Here is a 22,212-nt window from a genome sequence, read left to right on the forward strand (position 1 = left end):
ACACGACAAGGACCTCCCTCCCTTCACCCTAGCATTCATGCCTTCGTCAAGGGAATCAAGAGAGGGAAATCTCGAGGGTCATCACCGTAGAGGTTGTCACCATAGAAACCATTACAGCAAGGGTTATCGTTGTGGCAGAGCATAGCGGACAACAAACGTGGGAAAAATTTTCAAAAGGCGATGAAGGTGGTCACGATAGCTAACAATGCGATGGCGTGAAGGAGGCAACCACAGCAAAATGAAAGGGTAATCTTATCTTTTAAAAATAAGTGATATTGTTTAGGAAAAAAAAGAAATTTTTTTTATAGAATTTATCTTCAAATTTTTAGATGAAATGATTGATGATAAAATCTCACATTTTAGATAAAATTGTTTCTTTTTTTATTTGAAGTCAATAGTTTCAAAAACTCCAATTAAACTCTACGCCCTCCTTCATGCATATTCCTAATTTTGCGTTTTTGACTCTGATCCTAACTTTTAACTTTGATCGTTTTACGATGCTTAGCATTTCGCAACAAATCCCCCTCTTTTTATTTTTAATGTAGATAATCTATTTCCATTTAGAATATGAGCCATGGGTACATACATAATGTGTTCTAACGTTTTCTGATACATTCAGAAGCGAACCAATACTTGTTGTAGACTATTGAGTTCATAACCATAGAAGTAAACTTATCTTTGTTCTCAACATTCATGGTTTTAATCTAATAAGCACAAAGGACTTTGAGATCAATATTTTGCCACCCCCCAATGATTGAGATGCCCCATATCATTAAGCTCATCTTGCAACCATGTCTCCAGATAAGATCAATAGTAGCAACAAATTTTTAGTCCTTAGTAAACATTGAAACTGTCCTTTGTCCAAATAAAGCAGACAGTGAACTCAAAATCTCACCTGACACAAATCACCGAATATGGGGAGCTGAATAGTATAGGGCTATTCTCAGATGCTACAGAAGCAAAATAAGATTCACAACCCTTTCTTCGTCTCTCAATGTTGTCCACAGTAGAGTGACAAAAGAGCCATCTATGATTCATTACAAATAATTTTTCCATTGCATTCAATAGACATACAAGAAAGAACACATTTCCAGATTTCAGTTATATCAGAAGCAGCACCCTAATTGCCTTACAAGCTATTGTGTCATTAATTTATATCTACAACAGTATATATAATTTACATCAAACACTATGTATAAGCTGTTAAATCCCATAAAATTATCGACACAGCAACCATTTAAATTCTCTCAAGCTTCACATCATTTAGTAAGTGCAAGATGTTGATCTGCGTCAATAAATAAAGTCATTGTCTATGGCCTCTAAATCATCTCGAAGTCTTGATGTTGCTTCATCTGAATTGCTAAACTCAGCCTGCAAGTTGTGTAAAAACAACCATCAGAAACATGGCTTGAAATCTACTTAATGCATTACAAAAGATACGGAACTTGAGTAAAAGTTAGCAGGACACTCTAGGAATGTTACTTGAGATCTATAACAACGTTATTTTCTCCATTTTCTTTTGGGGAATGGATTTCTGCTATTTTTTATTCTCTTCCAGTGGACTACACATATCAAACATGTATCATATTCATGTAAGAGACAAGTTCAGTATGCCACAGATTTGTCATATCTACTTTAGAGATTTAGGAAATTTCAAAAAATAAACTCATGCTATCTAATATATACATTAATTTGTAAAGCACTAGAAGACTGAATTAGATATCTTTGTCCTACAGCTCGTGTTCCTCCCATTTATCAAACCATAGGTGCAGGAAAGTTATTAGACAAATTTATTCAGTAAAATGAATTTGCAAGAAATCCATTAAGAATAGTACATGCTTTCAAAATGAATGGTTCTTGCAAGATGTGATGCCTTTAGCAGGTATAATAATCATTTCACTTGATCAATGGACAGATTTCATGGGAATTGTACAAACAAATATAAAGTCATTGAATAAAACACCTCTGTTAAATCTAGGCCTTCAATGTATGTAACGTAACTGGTTCCAATCTAGGTTGGTTTTTTTACCTTGGCTTCGTGGTATCGCCCAAGCATGCGGCGGTACTGCTGCCTTGCGTCAGGGGACTCTACCATCGACAGAACCCTTGAAACAGCTTCATCGAGAGCTGCATCCACTTTTTGCTTCCTGAAAATCTTAGTTATGTCTTCTTCTTCCTCATCACGGACCATTTCTGGTTCAGCCCGAAACCCTCGTAAGCCAACTCCTTTCCTACGCCACCGCAATATGACCTTTTCAATGACACTAACTGTCCAAACAAATTCTCTATACTTCTTTCGTACTTGATGGCCTCTTACATGAGCCTGTAAAGTTGATGAAACAAAAGAATGTGAGGGAACTGTAAGCCTTTATTCCATTAAAAGCAATATATATGTATCCAATTTGCTTTCCCAATTAAATTTCAGAGACCTCCCATTTCCTAGTATTGCATTTACAACAGAACGTAAGATGAGGAATGATCTGCTTAAGGACAATCAAACATCAAATTTCAACAGGAAACTGAATTTTAATGCTATATAAAAATCCTTTATTCTAGATATGATACTCAATAATAGAATAGTAATCTATTATAATAAAAAAAGAACCTAGGTAAAAGAAAGTAGTAGTCATAGATGTCAAAACTGAGACAATATCCCTATCAGGACGAGATGAGAACAAATTTGTGGGAGATCAGTCTCATCCACTTGAATAACTCAGAATTGATGACTATTAAATAGTATTAAGATTTTTAGGAGTCTTAGTTGTTCCATATATTTCGTGAGTTATTCTTTATTCAGAAAAATTCTTGTGTCAATCAAAATCTCATGTCAGAAATTTTATCAACAAGTAACAAATAGATTTTCAACTTGGTGTCTCTCAATCCACTTCGGGAAGGACTACCAACATGACTACCTTCAGCATCCAGAATTGATTTGCAAATAAAACACGTGTAATAAGATTTTAACAGGCGTCCGAGATATATAATTGTTATTGCAAATTATCATTTAATGTAATTCATAAATAAGCTGGTACAATCTCCAAGTTAATTGTGCCTTTGTACCATGTAAATTTTAATAACACTGGTAATATAAGGAATGCCATTGATGCATGCATGCTTGCACAGAACTACTGAATAACAAACTCTGATGATTATAAACAACAGAGAATAACATATCATATTTAGAGTACCTGTATCTTCACTACATGCTGGCGCAAAGTAAGAAAGTCTTTACGTCCCTTCCAACCTCGGTACTTTTTCTGGATAGATAGAGCTGCTTTATCAAAATTATGATCATGTGAACCATGATAAAGGCGATGACCCTTTGACGCTGCTGAAAGTTCTTGTATGTCTCCTGGGGTCATACCATAATCATCACAACTCCAAGCAGATTTTAGTTGTCTCTTCCTGAACGAATGGGCACGGAAGGCAGCTTGTATGCGAGCAGCAGCTTGAGCTGCATTTCTGACAGCTGCCAAAGAATCTTTTAGAGAAAGTTCATCTTCAGTTCCACCACGTATTTCAACACTTCTCTGAGATATGCTCTCAACAGCTCTTTCTGCTTCCACCTCAGCAGAACCCTTGGATATCTCGCTTTCTTCAATAACGAGAGAAGAGAGATGGCTAGTTAAAGCAACTTCTGAAAGATATCCAGCAAGACCTTTCTGACCTGTAGCAGAGGCTAGGAATCCTGGTGTTTTGCCTAGTGGATCTTGTGTGGTGGGATCAGTGACTAACCCAGCTGATGCACCAGCAGCAAGAAGTGCAGCTACCATTTTCTCTCTGCAAAAGGTAAAAAGAAAGTTCCACCTATATCAGCAACAGAACTTTTAATTCACTAATTAAGATTTAGGCAAATTTTTGTATGAAATATAAGGTTTTTGTTATTGGTTCTGCACATTTGCCAGAAAAACAACTGACTTGAGAATATTGAAACCTGCTATATATGGTAACAATATTCTATTGGTCTGAGAGGGGAACCATATAGATCCAAGAATAGGTATGACAATAACAGATGGTTAGATAAACAATTCTACACACCTGCCATAATGTGCAGCCCAATGCAGGGCTGTCCATCCATTTGAATCACGGAAATTTATGCCAACACCAAAATCAAGAATTGGACCTAGACCCCACTCGTATCCAAGACCAGAAATTAAATGTATAATGCCTTGCTCTTGCTTTGACAACAAACAACCTGTTTGTTCATTGCTCTGACGTCTCAATGACAGCCAATTTTGTAGCTTGTCTTTTAATAGTTCTTGCATGATCCAGTCTATGGTGTCTAGTGAAATATCACAGCCCATTTGGAGTGCCTCAATGATTTGCTGCCAGCGTTCATCTGTTGTATTCACTTTTCTAGAATTCTCAAGTTGAGTTTCGATAGCACCTTTTGCAATTGTTGAACCATCGTATCCACATAACATCATTTGTACTAGTCTAGCAAGGAGCAACAATTCTTCAGAATTTTTTGCTGCATCAGTTGTACATATATCTCCAGAGCTAGAGGTGGTAGGCTTAGTACGAAATTCAAATTCTCGTACTTCACTGCAGGATTCTCTGTTCCCAGATGTGACACATAGGGTGACTTTGCCACTACTATGTCGTGGAGTTTGGCAACGAAGTACACCTTCTTGAACAATTTCAGAAGGAACCTCAATGTCACCAAACATGACTGCCCAGGGAGACTCCAAGGGATTGCAAAGAAAATCTCCAGTAATGATAACCTGCATACCATGTTGTTCTGTCAGCACATAAACATGTATGGTATGTTACTCAAATCACAAAGATAGAAAAACAATGGTTATAGTGATTTGAGAGGGGAAGGGACTAAAGGAGGGAGAACAAGAGAGAAAAGAGGGAGGGAGGGTGGGGGAGGGGCACAGGTATCATTAGCTCATCAGGACTAAATATGAAAATCTTTCCAGCCTGCATAATCTAAAATTCCAATATTTCAAAATCAATATAAATTAATAATTGTAGGGTAGCATGTTAAACTAAAAAATTATAAAACTAAACAGATACTAAGACACCAAAGCATTTCACAATAAACTTACAACTATGCATATATGGCACTTTGTACACATAAAACCAACAAAGAGAATTGTGTGATATCGCATGTATTGTGGTAGCTCAACCTTAAACCAACAAATTCTAAAGTGAGAAAAGCATACCTTGGTGCTCTCATAAGAAAATGCCCATTCTGGAGAAATTTCACGGATGCTGAACCGCTGTTTCTGTGCCACAGTCAAACTTGAATCTGTTCCAAGAGAAGCTCCAAAATGATTATTATCGAACAACATGCTTGAGAATTCTGATGTGTATGTGGTGTTTCCAGGAGTTACAGGAATAGTTCCCATCCAATCAGTGCTATTTTCTTTTCTACTGCTTGCTTCATAAGTAATTTCACCAGAAGTATGGTGGATGTCAGATGCTTTAAGATGTGAAACAGAGGATGGTGATTCGATAGAGTTCTCAGACCCTAACAGAAACCTTCTAGTAGCTGATAGTTGGAGATGCAAGTCACTCTCCAAAATTTCATGACCGTTAGACTGATCTACTGCTTTATAACAATCCAAATTTTCTGATGGTACAAATGAATTTGCAGATATTTTCTCCCTGTCTAACAAAGGACGAAGTGTATCCTGTAAAACAAACCATATCAGAAGTTGCTCATAAAGAAGTAATGACCAGAAAACCACAAAAGCTTAATTCACAACTCACACAGAAATGTAGAATATTACAGTTACAGACTTAAATTGTGAATCTAGGATGACCGCATGCCATGAACCAGCTCTTCTGTTAGTCTAACATGACAACAATAACTATATTTTTTGGTTATAAACTTAACAACTCCTCAAAAACTAGCATGCAATCTGATGTCACAAAAACATTATTTATCACCAAAAAGGAAAAAACTGAAAACAGCGGAAGAAAAGGATATACAACTTGAACCCTCACCAATCCAGGCTGCAGAAAAACAACAGACAACTCAGCTTCAAGTCCACTTACCTTGGGAATGGAAGAATCAAGAATGCCATTTAAAGCCAAGAAATTTGAGTTCCTTCCATGGCGATTTACCCCTGCAGAACTCGAGCTCGATGTCAGTACATCTGTCCATGAGGGAGATTCCAGATATAGTGGTTCACTTTGTTTTGCTCCATGATCACCTGGATGTGTATTATGAGTAATCAATTTAGTTTCAGGTGTTTTAGAAAATAAGAGCAGAAGAGTTTCTTAGAGATATTATTGCATGCCACCATGTCAATAACGTCTTGGCAGGCATATGCAATCATTCTGCAAGTACCCGAAAAGTAGTAATTGTTTATACATCTCATGTCAGACTTAAAATAACAAGGCATAAAATATTTAGGAAACCTCTATTGATTCTAACTTTCAATGCATTAGTTTGGGGGTAGACAGTAAAGTTATCAATAATTTTTATGCAACTCAAAAACGAGCAAACAGGGAAACAAAAGTTTTAGCAATTGTTGACGTTATATTAAGAACTAAATGCCCATAAAGCAGAACAATTTACTGAGTGCCTCAAAAGTCTTAGCCAAGTTGCAGAGTTATATGTAATTTTTCGAAGAAAGTTATACATCCTAGTGAGTATTGATGGTAACAATGAATACTGAATTTAAGACCAAAACAATCAGAGAGAGGCCATGCTAATGGACATTTATTTGATAACAACCACAGGTGGTGTTTCATTTCACATAGCATTACATGTTCAGAGCCAATTGAAGCAAATTCAATAATCCTACAACTGTATAATGGCAATTATATTGCAAGATATGTAATTTCATTTCTTTCATAGAATAAACCAACCAGAACTAATACTATGCCAGAAGAACAATTCTAAAATTCATAGCAAGAAATTTGCATCTGTGTAGATTATTTGATGGGGTCAAATATCATTAAGAGGCCACAGGGCAAGCTAACTTTTTGAATGACACAAATCATTATGTATAGGACTAATTGTGCAGAAGCTAAAACTTTAAATTTCATCTTTCATCTTCAGAAGTGTGCAGAACAAAGATGAATTTGAACAAACTGAACCAGTCAGTTAGCAGTGGCCATCTCTTCAAAGAGTTGCCTTCGATATTTATTTCCCACAGCAACTGCAGGGAATTTTTCAGCTAAAGTTGATAGTGCCAGAGAATTTGTCTGCCAAAGATATGGGTTCTAATTGATCTCTATAAATTTATTTTCTTTTTGGTTCCATCACAACAAGCCATGCCACATGTCAAAAAGGCTCAAACACCATCAAGATCCTGTTCTAGAAGTAAGCCAGCATGATCTTTGCAGTTAGAACTCTAGTCTCTTGTCAATCACTGGATGGATGGTGGAGGATTCAGTGCATGATCAGACTTGGTTCAATGTTCTTATGATACAATCAATTACTGATTCAGAACGAATCAGATGAATTTGGCAGATCGTTTATGGAGCTTCAGTGCACACTCAGGAAGGAGCTTTCACAAAATTAAATTAGGTTAATCATAAGTAACTAATGTACTTGGAACTTGGGTTCATCTGTAATTATATTTCAACTAGTACCAAGTAAATTTTTAGTGATGATTGTTGCTTTGTTCTTGGGAGGCCACATTTATAAACAAAATAGTGCATTTTTATATAGTCAACCAGCCAGCTGTGGAATGGACTTCATTAGGCATTCGAAAAAATAATAGTAGCTTGGTATCCATGATGCTATATATATGGCATCCTGGTGCATTTATGTAGCTCGATCCTTACTAAAGTGTAGATTTTCTGCTTGTTTGCAAGCTGAAACCACCACAGTACCTACCAGCTGGAACAATAAACTAATACCAGTCCAGAAAACAGCCCCAATCATCAATATTTTTGTGCTTCTACAGGCAACAACAGGCTTTCTTTGGTGGCAAATCCCCTTTAAACAGCCAATTCAAATTATTTTATCCTCTGTATTTGTTAGCTAAAACCAATTAAAGATAACTATCTCACAAGTCAGCCACCAGTTCTCTTTTGTTTAGGTTCCCTAATTAGCTCCACTAATAACACCATTAAATAAAAAACCTACAAAGAACCAGAAAACAGATAAACGTAAATCTAAAACCAATATGACATAAACCGATGGCTTATATTTGGCCCCTGCCAAACTCAAGTCAGACCAACCATAGATCTTCGTGAGTTTATTTTGACCTATTATGACCTTGGTTGGCCCTTGTTTGGTTGGACTAACAATGTAAAGGCTTGCACAACTCCTACGCACCTATCAAGATTAATTCTAAGCCAAAATGGAAGACGTTATCAAAAACATATAAAGCTATCGGTGTGGAGTTTTTGAAAAGACTTGTAAGGTTTTGTCAATTGGTCATAGTCATGGAGTAAAAGTTCCCATTAAATCAGTACATATCAACCAATTTTTGCCAGTCGAATGAATCACCAATGATGAACCAGACAGCTCAATTACACTAAGTATATTATTTTTATATTATAGTGATACCAAACGGTACCAATCAATATTTACTGGCCTAACAAAGTCCTAATAATGAAACATATTGCTAGATAATGATTGGTTTTATTATTTTTAAGTGACACCCAGCAATAAATGTTGGTGTACTGCTTGGTATCTCAATATTGTACCTATCCAACAGGTTTCAGAATTGCTGTCAGACCAATGTTATGATAAGTAGAATCTGATATTATAAAAAGATGGCCCAACACCCAAGGCTCTCGCCAATGCAGGAGTTGGAGAGGAACAATGGATGCAGCCTTACCTCTGCAAGTCGCTACTATGGAATCTACATTTGCGTTACTTTTCACAATTTCCTTATCATAGCTTAGTACCAAGAAGTATTTGAACATGAAAGGAAAAACACTTGAAAACATACAACTAAATTTGTTTACACCATGAGGAGAAATTATGTGCTCAAGAATATTCCTGCTGGGAGAAAAGCAAACTCATTAGAATTGGATATATATATTTGTTCTTCAGAACTGAGCATTTCAAGTAACATAAAACCATTTAGTAGGAACAAAAGGATAATCTGCAGCACTGAAACTACTTCACAACATATTAAAATATGTGAAGGACATCCAACAATTGATTGATAAATAAAAGTACCTAAAACTTTTGGCAGTTGGGTAGTGGCATAACTTTGCTGCTTTTCAGCTTCATTAATTTCGCCATGTCCTCTTAACTCTAATCCTTGGAGAAGATTTTCATGTGCCTGAGAAAACTCTGTTTGTTCATAATGTAAATGTCCTAAGCCTAGTGTACTCTCATTCTGTGTAGAGTATGCAGGCAGTACTTCTCGAAAGTAAATGGAGTCATCATCATCATCATCATCCAAACTCAACTGTGCTGCAAGATTCCGTAATGCTTGGTTGACCTCGGGCTGTGGTTTTTTGTCAGGGTTTTCTAATCTATCCAATAGATTGTTGCGGTTTGCTTCAAAGTTCTCTAAGACAAACTTGGAGCTAACTTCTTCTGTTGATCCTGGACTGTAATACGGTTCATTTAATTCAGTAGTTCCAGAATTAATGCCTTTATCGGCATTAATAATACTAGTGGTTTGATTCAAGTTTGAACAAGATTCTGTTGAAAAGTTTGAGATTGATCCAGAAACATATCTTCCCTGAATGACACAAGTAAACAACGATTCAGCACTCATTTTTATGGTGAAAAAATCGAAATCAACAACCATATCAAAGTTATTGACTTTCAAATTACTTTGTGTGAAAGGAAGATATAACAGTATAACCAAGAGTCAAAGAGAATATTCAAAGTGGAACTTATAAAATTGAAACAAGCAATTTTAAGACGCCTGTAGAAAGAATCCAATGACACAAGGCCAGCCTAGTCATGTAGTTCAGTAAAAGAACTCTGCATGACTTTCACTTGGACATGGAGATTTATCAAAATAAATGAGTCATGTTTGTTTTTGGAGATATCTGTACTGAGCGTAAAGTAACACGGACTACAAAAGATGGGCCATTATCTACTTCAAGAGAAATCCCTTAATGGCTAGAGTAAAAACAATTGTCCTGGAGATGGGTGCAAAGCCCTTGCAGCTACCATGAGTCTTTATAACCATTATTGTCATCATCGTTATCTTTATGCTGATAAGACTCCTATCGGAGGCAAGTTTAACTAATAGAGTGATTTACATAAAATCTGATATGCTAGTTGGCAGACAGAAAAATTTATCTTATTCAATACACTATAAGTTCATGAAAATTTTCTAAATCAACAGAGCATCTAGAATAAGGGAGATGTGAGCACATACAAAAGGAAAGTTTTAAAATTGCTGATGATTACAATCATCTGCTTATATTGATATAATATCATTGGTTGTAGATGGGACAACAATGCAGGAAAATTTTTTTTGCATTCCTTTTAAATTATGAAATATACATTTAAAAAGTATGCACAGTTTTCAAGTATTGGGTTCATGGTGCAGTATATTATCTTAATCCCATATATTAATATCAGTTTAACCTGGCCATATAATCGGAATTTTCGCTAGCTCTCCACGATGTGATATACGGACTTGAGCTACAAAGTGACAAGACAACTGATACTATAATGGAGGTATATCATGTTACTTCATTTAATTATGTTTGTCCCCATGGCATGTCAGGCCATGGCAAGCATATTTTGTATCTTTTTAAAATATCATATCTTGGATTTTGTGTTCACACATAAAATTTATTTAAAAGCCAAACAAAGTTTTGCAAACAAATCTTAAATGTCTTTTCTCATCATCATATCTTTGAATTTTGAGTTCACATATAAAATTTATTTGAAGATCATATGGAGTTTCCAATTTGTCTCTTGTTGATTTTGGAGGTTAAGCCTACCTCGTTGTGTGCATTTCATCAACCGCGGTCTTGATGTTAAAACCCTCTGTACAGACCCTAAAAAATTCTTCTAAACTGAGCCTCAGATATCCTTTACTGGAAGTCTTACATTGTATCTGAGATTGTATCACAAGAATCATAAGGTAATGCTTGCTAGTAGATGAACATAAAAACTCGCAACCTTGTTGTACTTGGCTAACCAAAATTTAACCAATAGTGTCATAGTTCTGTACATACTCCTTAAAACAACCCCTTATATTAGTGTGTGCTTCATACTAGCTTTACAATATCCAATTCTAATTATGTTTCTTCTACAAGGGTCCATATGGTTCTAAAGGAAAACGGAAGAAAAGGGATTTCGATGAGACAAAATGATACAATAAATACAAATATACAATTTGTATGTATAGCAAGAGAAGGAACGGAGAACAGTTTTTTTTCATTTCGTTTTCAAGTTTTGAATGCAAGAAAAAAATAGTTGCTTTCTTTTTGGATAATTACAATAAAAAATAAGCAGAAAGAACGATTAAGAGAAATCTTTTCTTTTCTTTTCTGAGAAAAAAAATCTGAGAAACAGAAAGGAAAATTTTCCTAGGGATATTTTGGTTATAGTGACAATCAAACTTCAAAAAATAGGTTTTTATAGGGAAAACCATATTCCATTAGTTTCTCTGCAACTAACATGCACTGACATCAGGTATTCAAGACTTGATTGAGCTTAGTAGCGAACGTTATTTCTGGTTGGGTTGCTTGTTGACTAGTAGATTACAGCAAAATGAATGGGAGTTTATATGAAAATGGAGGATTTCTAGTGATTAATGAAGCCATACAAGAGAATATCGACATGCAAGTTTGGAACCACATCATTTCAACTCATAAATAGCCATCAGCTGATCCTTTCTACTTGTATGGTTGTATTAAAACAATTTGTAAATGCTAGTAATATGAAAAGTGCTCGTTTCCTAGTTATGTGCTATCTCCTTTTCCTTCTAGTCTTTGCATCATATTTTTGCTTTTCGTTCCCGAAAAGCACATATGGTTCTACCTTCTTTTGTAAAAGCCAACATGTTTGAAAAGAGTCAGTGACAAACCTCAGCTACCTCTCTGTAGTGAACAAGAACAATATGTCCATATGCCCTGAAAAGAGATGTCAAATTACTTTACTGATGCATATACCATAAAAGTATTCAGGTCAATAATTAGCAGAACACATTTATAAAGATCTATAGAAAGCTTAATATTGTTTCTTCTAGAAAACCATAGCATAGTATCATGTCATGCAGAGGAAAATTACTTATATCATTTGACAGGTACAAAAAGTGAAATAGGACAGATTCCCTGAAGAACAGTGAATTTTGTTAACTGGAGCACCTAAGTGAAAATCAGTAACTTTAAACTCATAAAAATGGTGATTGCATCTTTTAATTAGGAGTTCAATTAATATTCCTAAGTGAAAATTCTCACTTTTAAAGACGTTCATGTGGTGCCAAAGAAAGGAAATGAAAACAATGGTAAATTGATAGTCAAGAATAATATAGTTAAAATGGAGTTATCCCACTAAGAAATTATAACTACTTGCAAAGTTCTTCATGCCAGAAGTGATTCAAAAACTAGAAGCAAAACAACACATCAAAATTATAAATTATAATGAGCGGATCGGAAAATATCTCAAGGTCTTGAACCTTGTTATTTCTAACGCATGAATTTCATGACACAAATGGCTTTTCGTAATCGTCATTCTTGCAGTGTTTAAAATTCAGCTAGAGCTATCCAGCCACCTTAGATCCTTGATTTTGGCATGGATTATGGCTTAAAAGGGCAGCCCAAATCTAAAATACATGTGCATGTATATGGGTCCAACTAATACAAGATATGATATAAAATAATTAAATATGTTTAAATATTTTTAACTTAAAACTAATCAAATATAATATTAAGAATTATATAAAAATATTTCCAAGATAGTTACTTCACAACTAAAATAAAAGGTACTATTTAGTATTTGATTTTGATAACTAATTTATATATTTGTTCACTTCTCTTTTTCCTTTATCTTCTTTGCATCTTCTACTTCTCCCCCCTCTGAGTAAGTCATAAGATTGTTCCCAAAGCCTCTTGCTTTTCATCACTCGCCTCTCCAACCCTTCTTCTCTATCTCCCAGCAATAATGGTATAGTAACATTGATGGAAATAGCAGATTGGTGGGAACTGACTAATTCAAATCTGCATCAGCTAAGTCAAACACATACATGATACCAACAACAAGTCATGTTGCATTGACATAAAGTATGGTGGGCACAAATGCCGACTCAGAGCAACTTTCTATTTAACTATGAAAACCAAGTTCATTCAAGTTGCCCAGATAAAAAGTAGCAATTCGAAGAAGATTACTACCCAATTCGGTGTCCAAGAATCATGATTTTGTAATGCTATTGAATGGAGGCATAATCCTGAATTCAATTAAAGAGTTACAGTTGTAATTTTCAGAACTGTAACTGCAATAAAATATCTCGTGAATGAAAATTTAACAAAATCGTTAAGTGATTCATGCTGATCTACAAAATGCAAACTTACGGATCCAGCATCCAAAAAATACGCCTCTGGAAATAAGGATTTTGCTCCCCATGGGCATAATAACAACTCAAAGCATCAACATTCCCAACCTGCACGGGATGAATGCAAAAGGACCACAACATGGAAATAAGATAAAGTAAAATTAGGAGAAAAGGATTAATGGTCAAGTTTCATTAGCAAACCAAAAAAAGAATTGACTGATTAATTTCATTAACAAACTTAGAAAGGTATATATTCAGGTCAGGAGAAATATACATGTTTTAAGAGTAGTATAAGTGTTAGGTTTATAAAAACATTATACTGTTACCAGCAGCATGGATTTCAATCTCAATACGAGTAATCATACCGGTCCTCTACTGGGCCAGTATAGGCACAAATATTGTGTTATATTGACCTATACAGGTCAATACTTAATAAAAACAAGGCATAATGTCCCAACCATTCAGATCATTGAGCTTTATTTAGGGTAATATCACTAATCAAATGGTATCTCTTTTGTGCTATGTCTAATAATTTTTTGTTATTTATCCGTGTACCACTTCTAGCATGACTATTCCTGACCGGCTTACCTTGTTTATAGGCCACATGAAAAGAAGACCAATACATACCATTGTTAGATGAGTAAGCGACTATGATTATTTGTATGAGAAGTAGAGGGAGATACTAAGAAAATTTTACTTTAAAAAAATTGATTACTCTTAAACAGTTAATGACATTGCACTTAATAGAACTGTTAATGGTGGGAAAAGATCCATGTAATCATCCCTAAAGGGTTGGGTCACTATATCTTGTTATTGTGTACCCACTTATAGTGGCCCATATAACGTAGTATACTAGACTCAGATCAACTCTATTTACATAAGAGAAGTTAACATATGTGAACAACATGGAGTAGTACGGATGGAGGGTAAAATAATGAGAAACTATTTTAGATGATATCAACATGACCAGAGGAGAGCTGAATACACACATACCATTTTAAATGATTTTTTCTCATTTTATCCTAATGTTTACATCACATTATTTACGAATGTAAACATTTCTTATACTATATTCTCTAGTAATTATTTTTACCATTTTGTTTCAGTCATGCTAACCTTCTATGCACTTTGTTTCTTAATCCATGAAGCATGCTTAGCCCTACAACTATCTTATAAAATAGCCCTTCTAATCTTAAGGGAAAATGATGATCACACATCTCTGGATACATCTTTACCTTAATCGTCTCACCAAAAGGTCATTCATAATATGTTCTCAATCTTCTAGTCCTATTGAATGTTCAAAGATACCTAGAACCAAGGAATGTCATTTCGGCAGAGTCAATACGGTATGGGTGGTACATACCGATCCGACGGGCAACCAAGATGTAGACCGCCCTATACTAGGCAGTTTGAATTGGGGGGGGGGGAGGGGAAGGGGTGTTATCGGGTGATACACCCCCTCGTATCAGGCCATACGTCTGAAATTGAACTGTTACCGACCTGTACCAGTCGATCGATAATGATTGAATTTCGACCGACGGATCTGATTTAATTGATTCAAATGGTCAATTTGACCATTGACAGCATTTGAATAGGTTTTAAAGCCCATTCCTCCCCTCTCTTTCAACTTCTTTTCACTCTTACACTCTCTCTAACTCATTCACACTCAAATCTCTCTCTCTCCCCCTCTTTCTCACAATTTCTAAATATTCAACTCAAGCGAAGCTGCAATTTATTAATTAGAGGCTCATTTGGGACGTCTAAGGCATTGTAACACGTCATTTAGAGGAGGATTACTCCAATCATAATGTATGCATTCTCTTTCTAGTTTTTTGTTAATTTATGACATAATTAGATCTATTATATGTAGTTAATGCCTATTAGGGTCATTGATATGTTTATAATAGTAAAAGAAAGCTAACTAGGCAATAATACAATTTTTTAATATAGTGATTAATGGATTTAAAGCGGATTGCATCGAAATTAGACCCATATTGGGTCAATTCTTTGTAGTTAATGCCTATTAGGATGATTGACATGTTTATATTGGTAAAAGAGGATTAATTAGGGAATAATATAATTTTTAATGTCATGATTAGTGGATTTAATACGAATTTCATCGAAATTAGACCCATATTGGGTCAATTTTATGTAGGTGATTAACATGTTTATAGTGATAAAAGAGTAGCATCTTATGCAAACCATCTAAGATTCAAATCATGCAGCTCAAGGAGGTAGTTATCACATTTATACATGAAAGGGGAAGGAGAAGGCAGTTGATGATTTTGAGTAGATGCGACAAAACCTATACAACGTAAACACAACGAAGCTCGTCGTATTCTCAGCCATCATATTATGGAGGATCTTATGGCTAACAACAGTATGATGATAGTTGGTCATTCTTTTCTAAGGTTTATCGGTCTTATGATACGGAGTAGAAGATCAGTAGGAAAGTAGAAGTTGCGGCATTTTTCAACTTCCACACCAATACATGCCACAGTCATGCTTGCCCTAAGAATCGCTTTGCACATGTGTGGTTCAAGACGATCAGGCTATAACTGTCACCACATTGATGCACCAATGGTATACGGTCTATCAATATACCATGTGGTGAGAGAAATTTTAAGATTGAGTCCGACAAACATACTATGTTGATATACAAATATATATAATTGATGACCTCAAACCACTACTTGTGGAGTCCCACTATTTATTTTGGTGGTAGAACCAGGTATATCTATCGACCAATCCATTTATTACTTGATTCATTTGAATCTTAACGTTTCAACTCATAATCTAACAATTCAAGTTATATATTTATAGATAATTCAATATCAACATAATAACGATTCGAAACATATCGCAAAGCTACTCCTCAAAGCTCAAAAATAAATAAATTTGTTATCCCTTCCTAATTTAGAATATTTTTTTATGAAATTAAACTAAACTTGCATTTAGTTCTAATTTAAAAATCAAATTTATACTTTTATTATTATTCAGATATTTTTTGAATTTTTTTAGAGATTTTTTAGGACTGTCAGCATGCCCCGACATACCAACACACGATCTGCTGGTACAGAGCAGTACATGCCGTACCACCGACCGATCGACACCATCGATCGACACAAAAAGTTAAACCTTGCCTAGAACTCTATGGATTTCTTGTCTAACCATCTTAACTATATATTCTTTTTTAGACATTGCTAAAGTTGCTATGTATATGTATATATATATATATATATATATATATATATATATATATATATATATATATATATATATATATGTATATATATATATATGTATGTATATATACATACATACATGTATGTATATATACATACATACATATATATATATACATATATATAGCCTAGAAAAATTAGTAAAATTTCGTAGATGCTCTGCTTAGCACATGATTTCAGAGATACCCATTTATATTTGACAAACTTCCATGAATGCCTTTCAAAATATTACAAACGGCCTCTGAAGTTGAAAAAAATTCATGAATACCATTTCAGTTTGAAATTTTGTATGGTTATGTACTTATAAATGGAAAAACTAGCTATATATGATATTTTATTAACTTCAAAGGGTTATTTGTGATATTTGCTATTTTGGAGGGTCTGTACACAAAACATATTTTGATAAGTAAATTTGGAACTACATATAATTTTTAACATTTGTCTCCATAGTGTGTTTAGAATTAAAATATAACACTATATTTTAATGTAAACAGAAACTCTCCTATATAATTTTAACACTAATTATATGTCATTTATCACATCAATAGAACTGCTAGATTTGTTTTCTTCATTAAAACACAACACAAAGGATCTCTAGTAACTTTATTATAGGCTTTTCTAAATCAATAAAAGTCATGTGTAATCATTTCTTACTCTTTTTATTTGGTATAAATTATACCAATTAAATAGCCCGTGTAGTTGAATTTCAAAATACAAAACCAAACTAATTTTTTGAAACTGAACATTTTAAACCATATTTTTTGTTCAGTCACTCTACCAAAGCTGCATAGTTTGACATATACCCTAATTCCTCTGAAATTTGAGCAAAATGAATACCCTTTTTTCCTATATATTAGCACCAAAAAGGCTTCTCCATTCATCAAGCATTTTCCACTATTAATATTAATTTAATAAACTAGGTAACTATACTGCTCTTGGTTCATAAACATTTAAAGCTCAATAAAAATATCATCGGGTCTAGTGCTCTTATCAATTTTCACACTCTTCAAAGCTTTTTTTTTCTCACTTGCTCTAATTCCATAAACAAATCTGTGGTTTCTGATCTTATCACTATTTTCTATCTCCAAAGCTAAATTATCTACAGAAAGTTGAAGTAACAACTCCATCTTTCCCTAGTCTCAATTTCATTAACATTGATCTTCATGTTTATATCAAGGTCTGCCGTACCGAAGTGTACCGCCCATACCAGGCGGTACGGGCCGGTCCGACGGGTTATCGGTACGCGGACCGCCTGGTACCGCTACAGTGCTACAGTACTGTATTGTATCACTGTAGCTCTGCTACAGTATAAAAATTAAAAAATATTCGGTACGCCCTGATGTACCGCCCGGTACACCGGTACCGTACCGAGCCCAGTGAAAACGTCGGTACGGTACGGTACAACGAACCTTGGTTTATACACCTAATATAATCTAAATGTCCTTTCCCTAGTTTTAGTAAACCAATTAGTGTCCTTCCAAAATCCAGTACTAGTTTGCAAAAGAAACTATTGTATTTAATCATACTTACAGTTTTCTTACCTCCTTTTTGCAACTATATATCTTTTAGAGATCTCCTTATTTCTGTAACTCTGCCCATTTCTCCCTCTTCTTCTTATTCCTCATCCTCTTTCTTTTTCATTCCAGATATGATGACCTAGGTCACATGATAAAATCACGACTATCATAGATAACCATCATGACTTTTATCATGTTATTTTGGGTCCACTCCATGCATTAGACATGTCATGAACAATCAGATATGGACATGAACATGCAAAACAGGCCCTTCATGACTCAATTACCACAAATTAGCTTAGTCTGCTAGATCAAATCCCATAATTCGGATACTTTACCAATGAAATAACAGGCCCATCATGATTTGATACAACAAATTAGCTAGTTTGCTAGACCAAATACCAAAACTCCAATATGTTTTACAAACGAAACACCACCCACCAAGATAAGTGTCAGTTTGGGGGGTACCTCTGTTATGCGAGCGTTCCACCACCTATCCTACAACCATCGTAATCCTTAAAAACTCAAAGACCCTCTGGAATTTAACCCAGGAGCTGAATTATAGCCCATTGTAGAATTATTCCATAGGATTAACTCCTAAATCTTGTTCTATAAAAACAAAGAAGAAAAATATCCATTTGTAACCATTCATGCTAGTCATATAACTTCAAATTGAATGCTTGTGATCTTAAAGATCCCACGTTACCTATGGTAATATGATTGTTTACCCTTTGTAATACAGAACACCCTATCCAAGTTGGGTTGTTATACTCCCTCTTCAATAGACACTTATAAAACTTTTAACATTAGGCTATATATAGAAATATGACAACTAATGAAGACAGTTATAATATCTTTTGCATTATAAGTGCATCTCAAGTAGCACTGATTTTGCTACCAACATGATTACTAAACTAAAACACCAAAAGAAACCCAAAATATGGAATGTTGGTTTTGGCGTATGATTCTCGGCTTAAAAGTTACTAAAATGGAAACCCCGGATAGCCTATAAATGTTGGCACAATAAAATGTTCATATTGAAGCATTAAGCAGTCCATAAACCTACAAAGCACAAAGTCGATGAAGAGTGACAGCACTTTGTGGTGCATAATTGATAACAGGTCTTTCTAACTAGAGGATGAAGCACAGCATGATCGAAGTACCAGGTTGTCCAATTCTGATGGTAATGATTGTCAAATAACCTAGTCCAATCAAGAACCAGATTGATCGATTGATTTGCACAAAAGACGAGTATCAGATATTTTCTAACAAACCTTCAGCCGCTCATGTGCTTCCCCAATAGTTCTTCCGTCCTTCTTCTTCCGCCACATATAGCCATCCTTACGGAAAAATCGAAGTACCTTACGATTGAAAAGAAACAAAGAGCCACCTGTTGAGAAAACAGAATGGCATCAGATGAAAGCATAGAAAATCTAATAAAAAAAACACAACTTGAGAAGTACTATAAGAAGTATCATGTTACTAGGTGGCAGATGAGGTGGCTCTGGAGTGAGAGGAAATTGCTTATAATTTTGTAAGATGAAGAAAACTTCCGAAGGCTTCAGCCAACGTTTCTGAGCTTCTTGGCAGAGCACATTAATATCAAAACCTGTAATAAGACAAACTATTATCTAACAGGTTTACTAGCAAAAGAAATGGACACTCATCCAATTCGAGTAACGCCAGCAGTAGGCGAACGAAGGTGAACAAGAGGTCAGTGCTTCACGCTGATGCTAGCTTAACTATTCAATTAAGGTTTTCAATGCAATCAACGAACGCCGTATTTAAGTAAGTCAATTCCACGCTTCGACAAATCAATATACAAAGAGGTGCACGATTGAAGAGCAACTTCCACTTGACAGTAGAAAGAAACAATGAATAACAACATGCGATCCCAATCCTAAAAGTACAAACTTTGCTCTGAAAAGCGAAAAGAAAAACAACAACACCACAGGATGATGCAAGTCCTTCATAAAGGTTCTTCAAAAATCTCATATTTTCGATTCCAGACCAGAAACCTAAAGCAAACAAATTACTTTAGCTATTCCTCCCCTCAAAAATTTCTTCACAAGTCGCCCTCGAAAAAAATTGGGTACCAGACCAGAACCGATCCGACGTCAACAAGCAGAAAAAGACAAACCCAAGAAGCCTAAGAAAAGAAAGAAACTTCAGTCTAACTAAGAGGAAGCCATGGATCCTCTTCGTACCGTGCTGCATCGCCTCCGGGCCAAGGGATCAGCTCCGACGACGCTAGCAGCCGGCGGACGCAGCTCCGATGGAGCGAAGAGGGATAGGATAAGGGGAGCGAAATCAAAACCTAGATATCGAGAGGAAACCGGGAGGGGGCGCGAACAGAGATGGTGAGAAAGAAGTGATGGGATTTGGGGTCTGATCGATTCACCGGGAGGAGGAGGAGGATGACGGGGTGAGGGAACCAAAAGGAAACAGGTGATGGAGGAGGAGGAAGAGGAGGAGGTGAAAACACACAAGGTCAATTTAAAATGAAAAAGACGGGAGACTGACGCACGGAGGCAAAAGTCAAGATGGCTCTCTCAAGCGGAGCGGCGCATAGAGAGTTGCTTTTAAGAACAATGGATTAGCTGTAATGTCATGTCACTCTGTAACAAATGTGTAGATCTAAAGATGGTGGTGGGTGGGCTCATGTGTTGGCCTATCTAAATCCTTACTTGATCATCTGGTCGATCGATAACGGGCGTACGTATACGATTTTATCCGTCTCCAAAAGATATGTCCGAAGGTAAGTGAGATCCGACGAACTTATGAACCTTTGTTCTTATAATCCTTAATCAATATTAAACTAAATAATCTTATCAAATCTTAATTTTGGAGATAATAATCTCGTCAAACAAAATATTTTCTTAGTGAAATATAATTTGGCCAAAACTCTTTTTTTTTCTTTTTTTAGAAAAACATGTTTTTCCTTAAATTAAGTTTGCATAAATCACTTTTCTAAGTCAGGTAATCAAAAAAATCTTTTTCGTCCTCTAAATTTGAAATATCAATATCAATAATAACAATAAAACAGGAAGACTGATGCCACATGCAATGGAATCTCTTTATATGAATATGTGAATTCAAATGATTAAAAAAACAATTTAATTTTTTTATGAAAGTAAATAACGGAGACAGGAGGATCTGATCTCAACACATTATTATCGACAGTAATCGTTCCTAAAATATGTTAAAGGTGATGTCCACCGAGACTCCTCGATCCCCCACTCGACACCAACAAAAGGAGATCGAGTTAACACTGCGTTTGAGTTCTGATGGTAGCTGCTGCTGCACTGACGGAGAATTTGTCCATGTTTTGTCGTCTCGATGGTACTACTGATGGTGATGATACTGATATTTATGAGCGCTGATGAAAGGTGGGCTGCCTCACTTTCCTTTGTCTGCTTCAACGCAAGAATACATTTATATACACACACGTGTGTGGTGTGCTTTGTTCTTCATGAGCTCATGTCCAACTCAATTTCCTACATCAATAACCAGCCCCGTCGATCGACGATCTATATAAATGTATCTATGACTAAGGATTTTATAATCGTTTTAATTGATCGGATGATGCTATATAAAAATCATAGAATTTTATTATTGATGTTCAGAGCATTGAAATAAACATTATGTTTCTCTCACATTAAAAAGAAAAAAAAAAAAAGGGGGGGGTGGGGGGGGGAATATTGTGGTTAAATGGTTGGCTTTGACTCGGTGGGTGGTGGTGGCCATCACAACACCATCACGTTTTGCGTGTGGTTTGCTTCGAGAATAACTTGCACACGTATCCTCCACATGGTGATAAATATTGTTTATGTCCCTTATAATATGTATATCTGTAACTTCGAAACTTATAAACTAATAAATACATCCATAAATTATTACATCTCTTAACCATTGGGCGGGGATTCGCTGTCATGGTCAAAACAATCAAGCTATCTCTACCTGCATGCTCACCATAATTTAAGTGTTCCCAGATTTCATAAATGTTGTTGAAATCTATGCTCTTCCTGAATTATAAATTCGGCATCCATTATT

The 22,212-nt window shown here is 35.3% G+C and overlaps 1 protein-coding gene across 2 annotated transcripts; it reads right to left on the reverse strand.

The window, feature by feature from the left end:
* Nucleotides 1-1,030: 1,030 nt before the first annotated feature.
* Nucleotides 1,031-20,644, reverse strand: LOC135622289 (calmodulin-binding transcription activator 4-like). 2 transcript variants are annotated; one of them, XM_065124017.1, is made up of 12 exons: nucleotides 20,367-20,644; nucleotides 19,643-19,768; nucleotides 19,434-19,549; nucleotides 13,417-13,505; nucleotides 11,934-11,979; nucleotides 9,104-9,617; nucleotides 6,010-6,167; nucleotides 5,172-5,642; nucleotides 4,039-4,724; nucleotides 3,189-3,780; nucleotides 2,030-2,323; nucleotides 1,031-1,371 (listed from the first exon to the last, which is right to left on the reverse strand). In XM_065124017.1, the coding sequence occupies exons 1-12, from the start codon at nucleotides 20,374-20,376 to the stop codon at nucleotides 1,291-1,293; spliced, it is 3,183 nt and encodes a 1,060-aa protein (XP_064980089.1). In that variant the 5' UTR covers nucleotides 20,377-20,644; the 3' UTR covers nucleotides 1,031-1,290. The 2 variants fall into 2 exon arrangements, with proteins under 2 accessions (XP_064980089.1, XP_064980090.1); XM_065124018.1 differs by lacking the exons at nucleotides 19,643-19,768; nucleotides 20,367-20,644 and adding an exon at nucleotides 19,623-19,641.
* Nucleotides 20,645-22,212: the final 1,568 nt, after the last annotated feature.

The sequence above is a fragment of the Musa acuminata genome, chromosome BXJ2-9, assembly GCF_036884655.1.
Source record: "Musa acuminata AAA Group cultivar baxijiao chromosome BXJ2-9, Cavendish_Baxijiao_AAA, whole genome shotgun sequence".
NCBI lineage: Eukaryota > Viridiplantae > Streptophyta > Magnoliopsida > Zingiberales > Musaceae > Musa > Musa acuminata.

Bases quoted from the DNA above. Each gene is read 5' to 3' on its own strand.
- LOC135622289 (XM_065124017.1), bottom strand. The intron at 13,506-19,433 runs GTTTGTTAGAAA...CATCCCGTGCAG, and splicing joins AAGCACATGAGCGGCTGAAG to GTTGGGAATGTTGATGCTTT. The intron at 1,372-2,029 runs GTAAAAAAACCA...CACAACTTGCAG, and splicing joins GGCGATACCACGAAGCCAAG to GCTGAGTTTAGCAATTCAGA.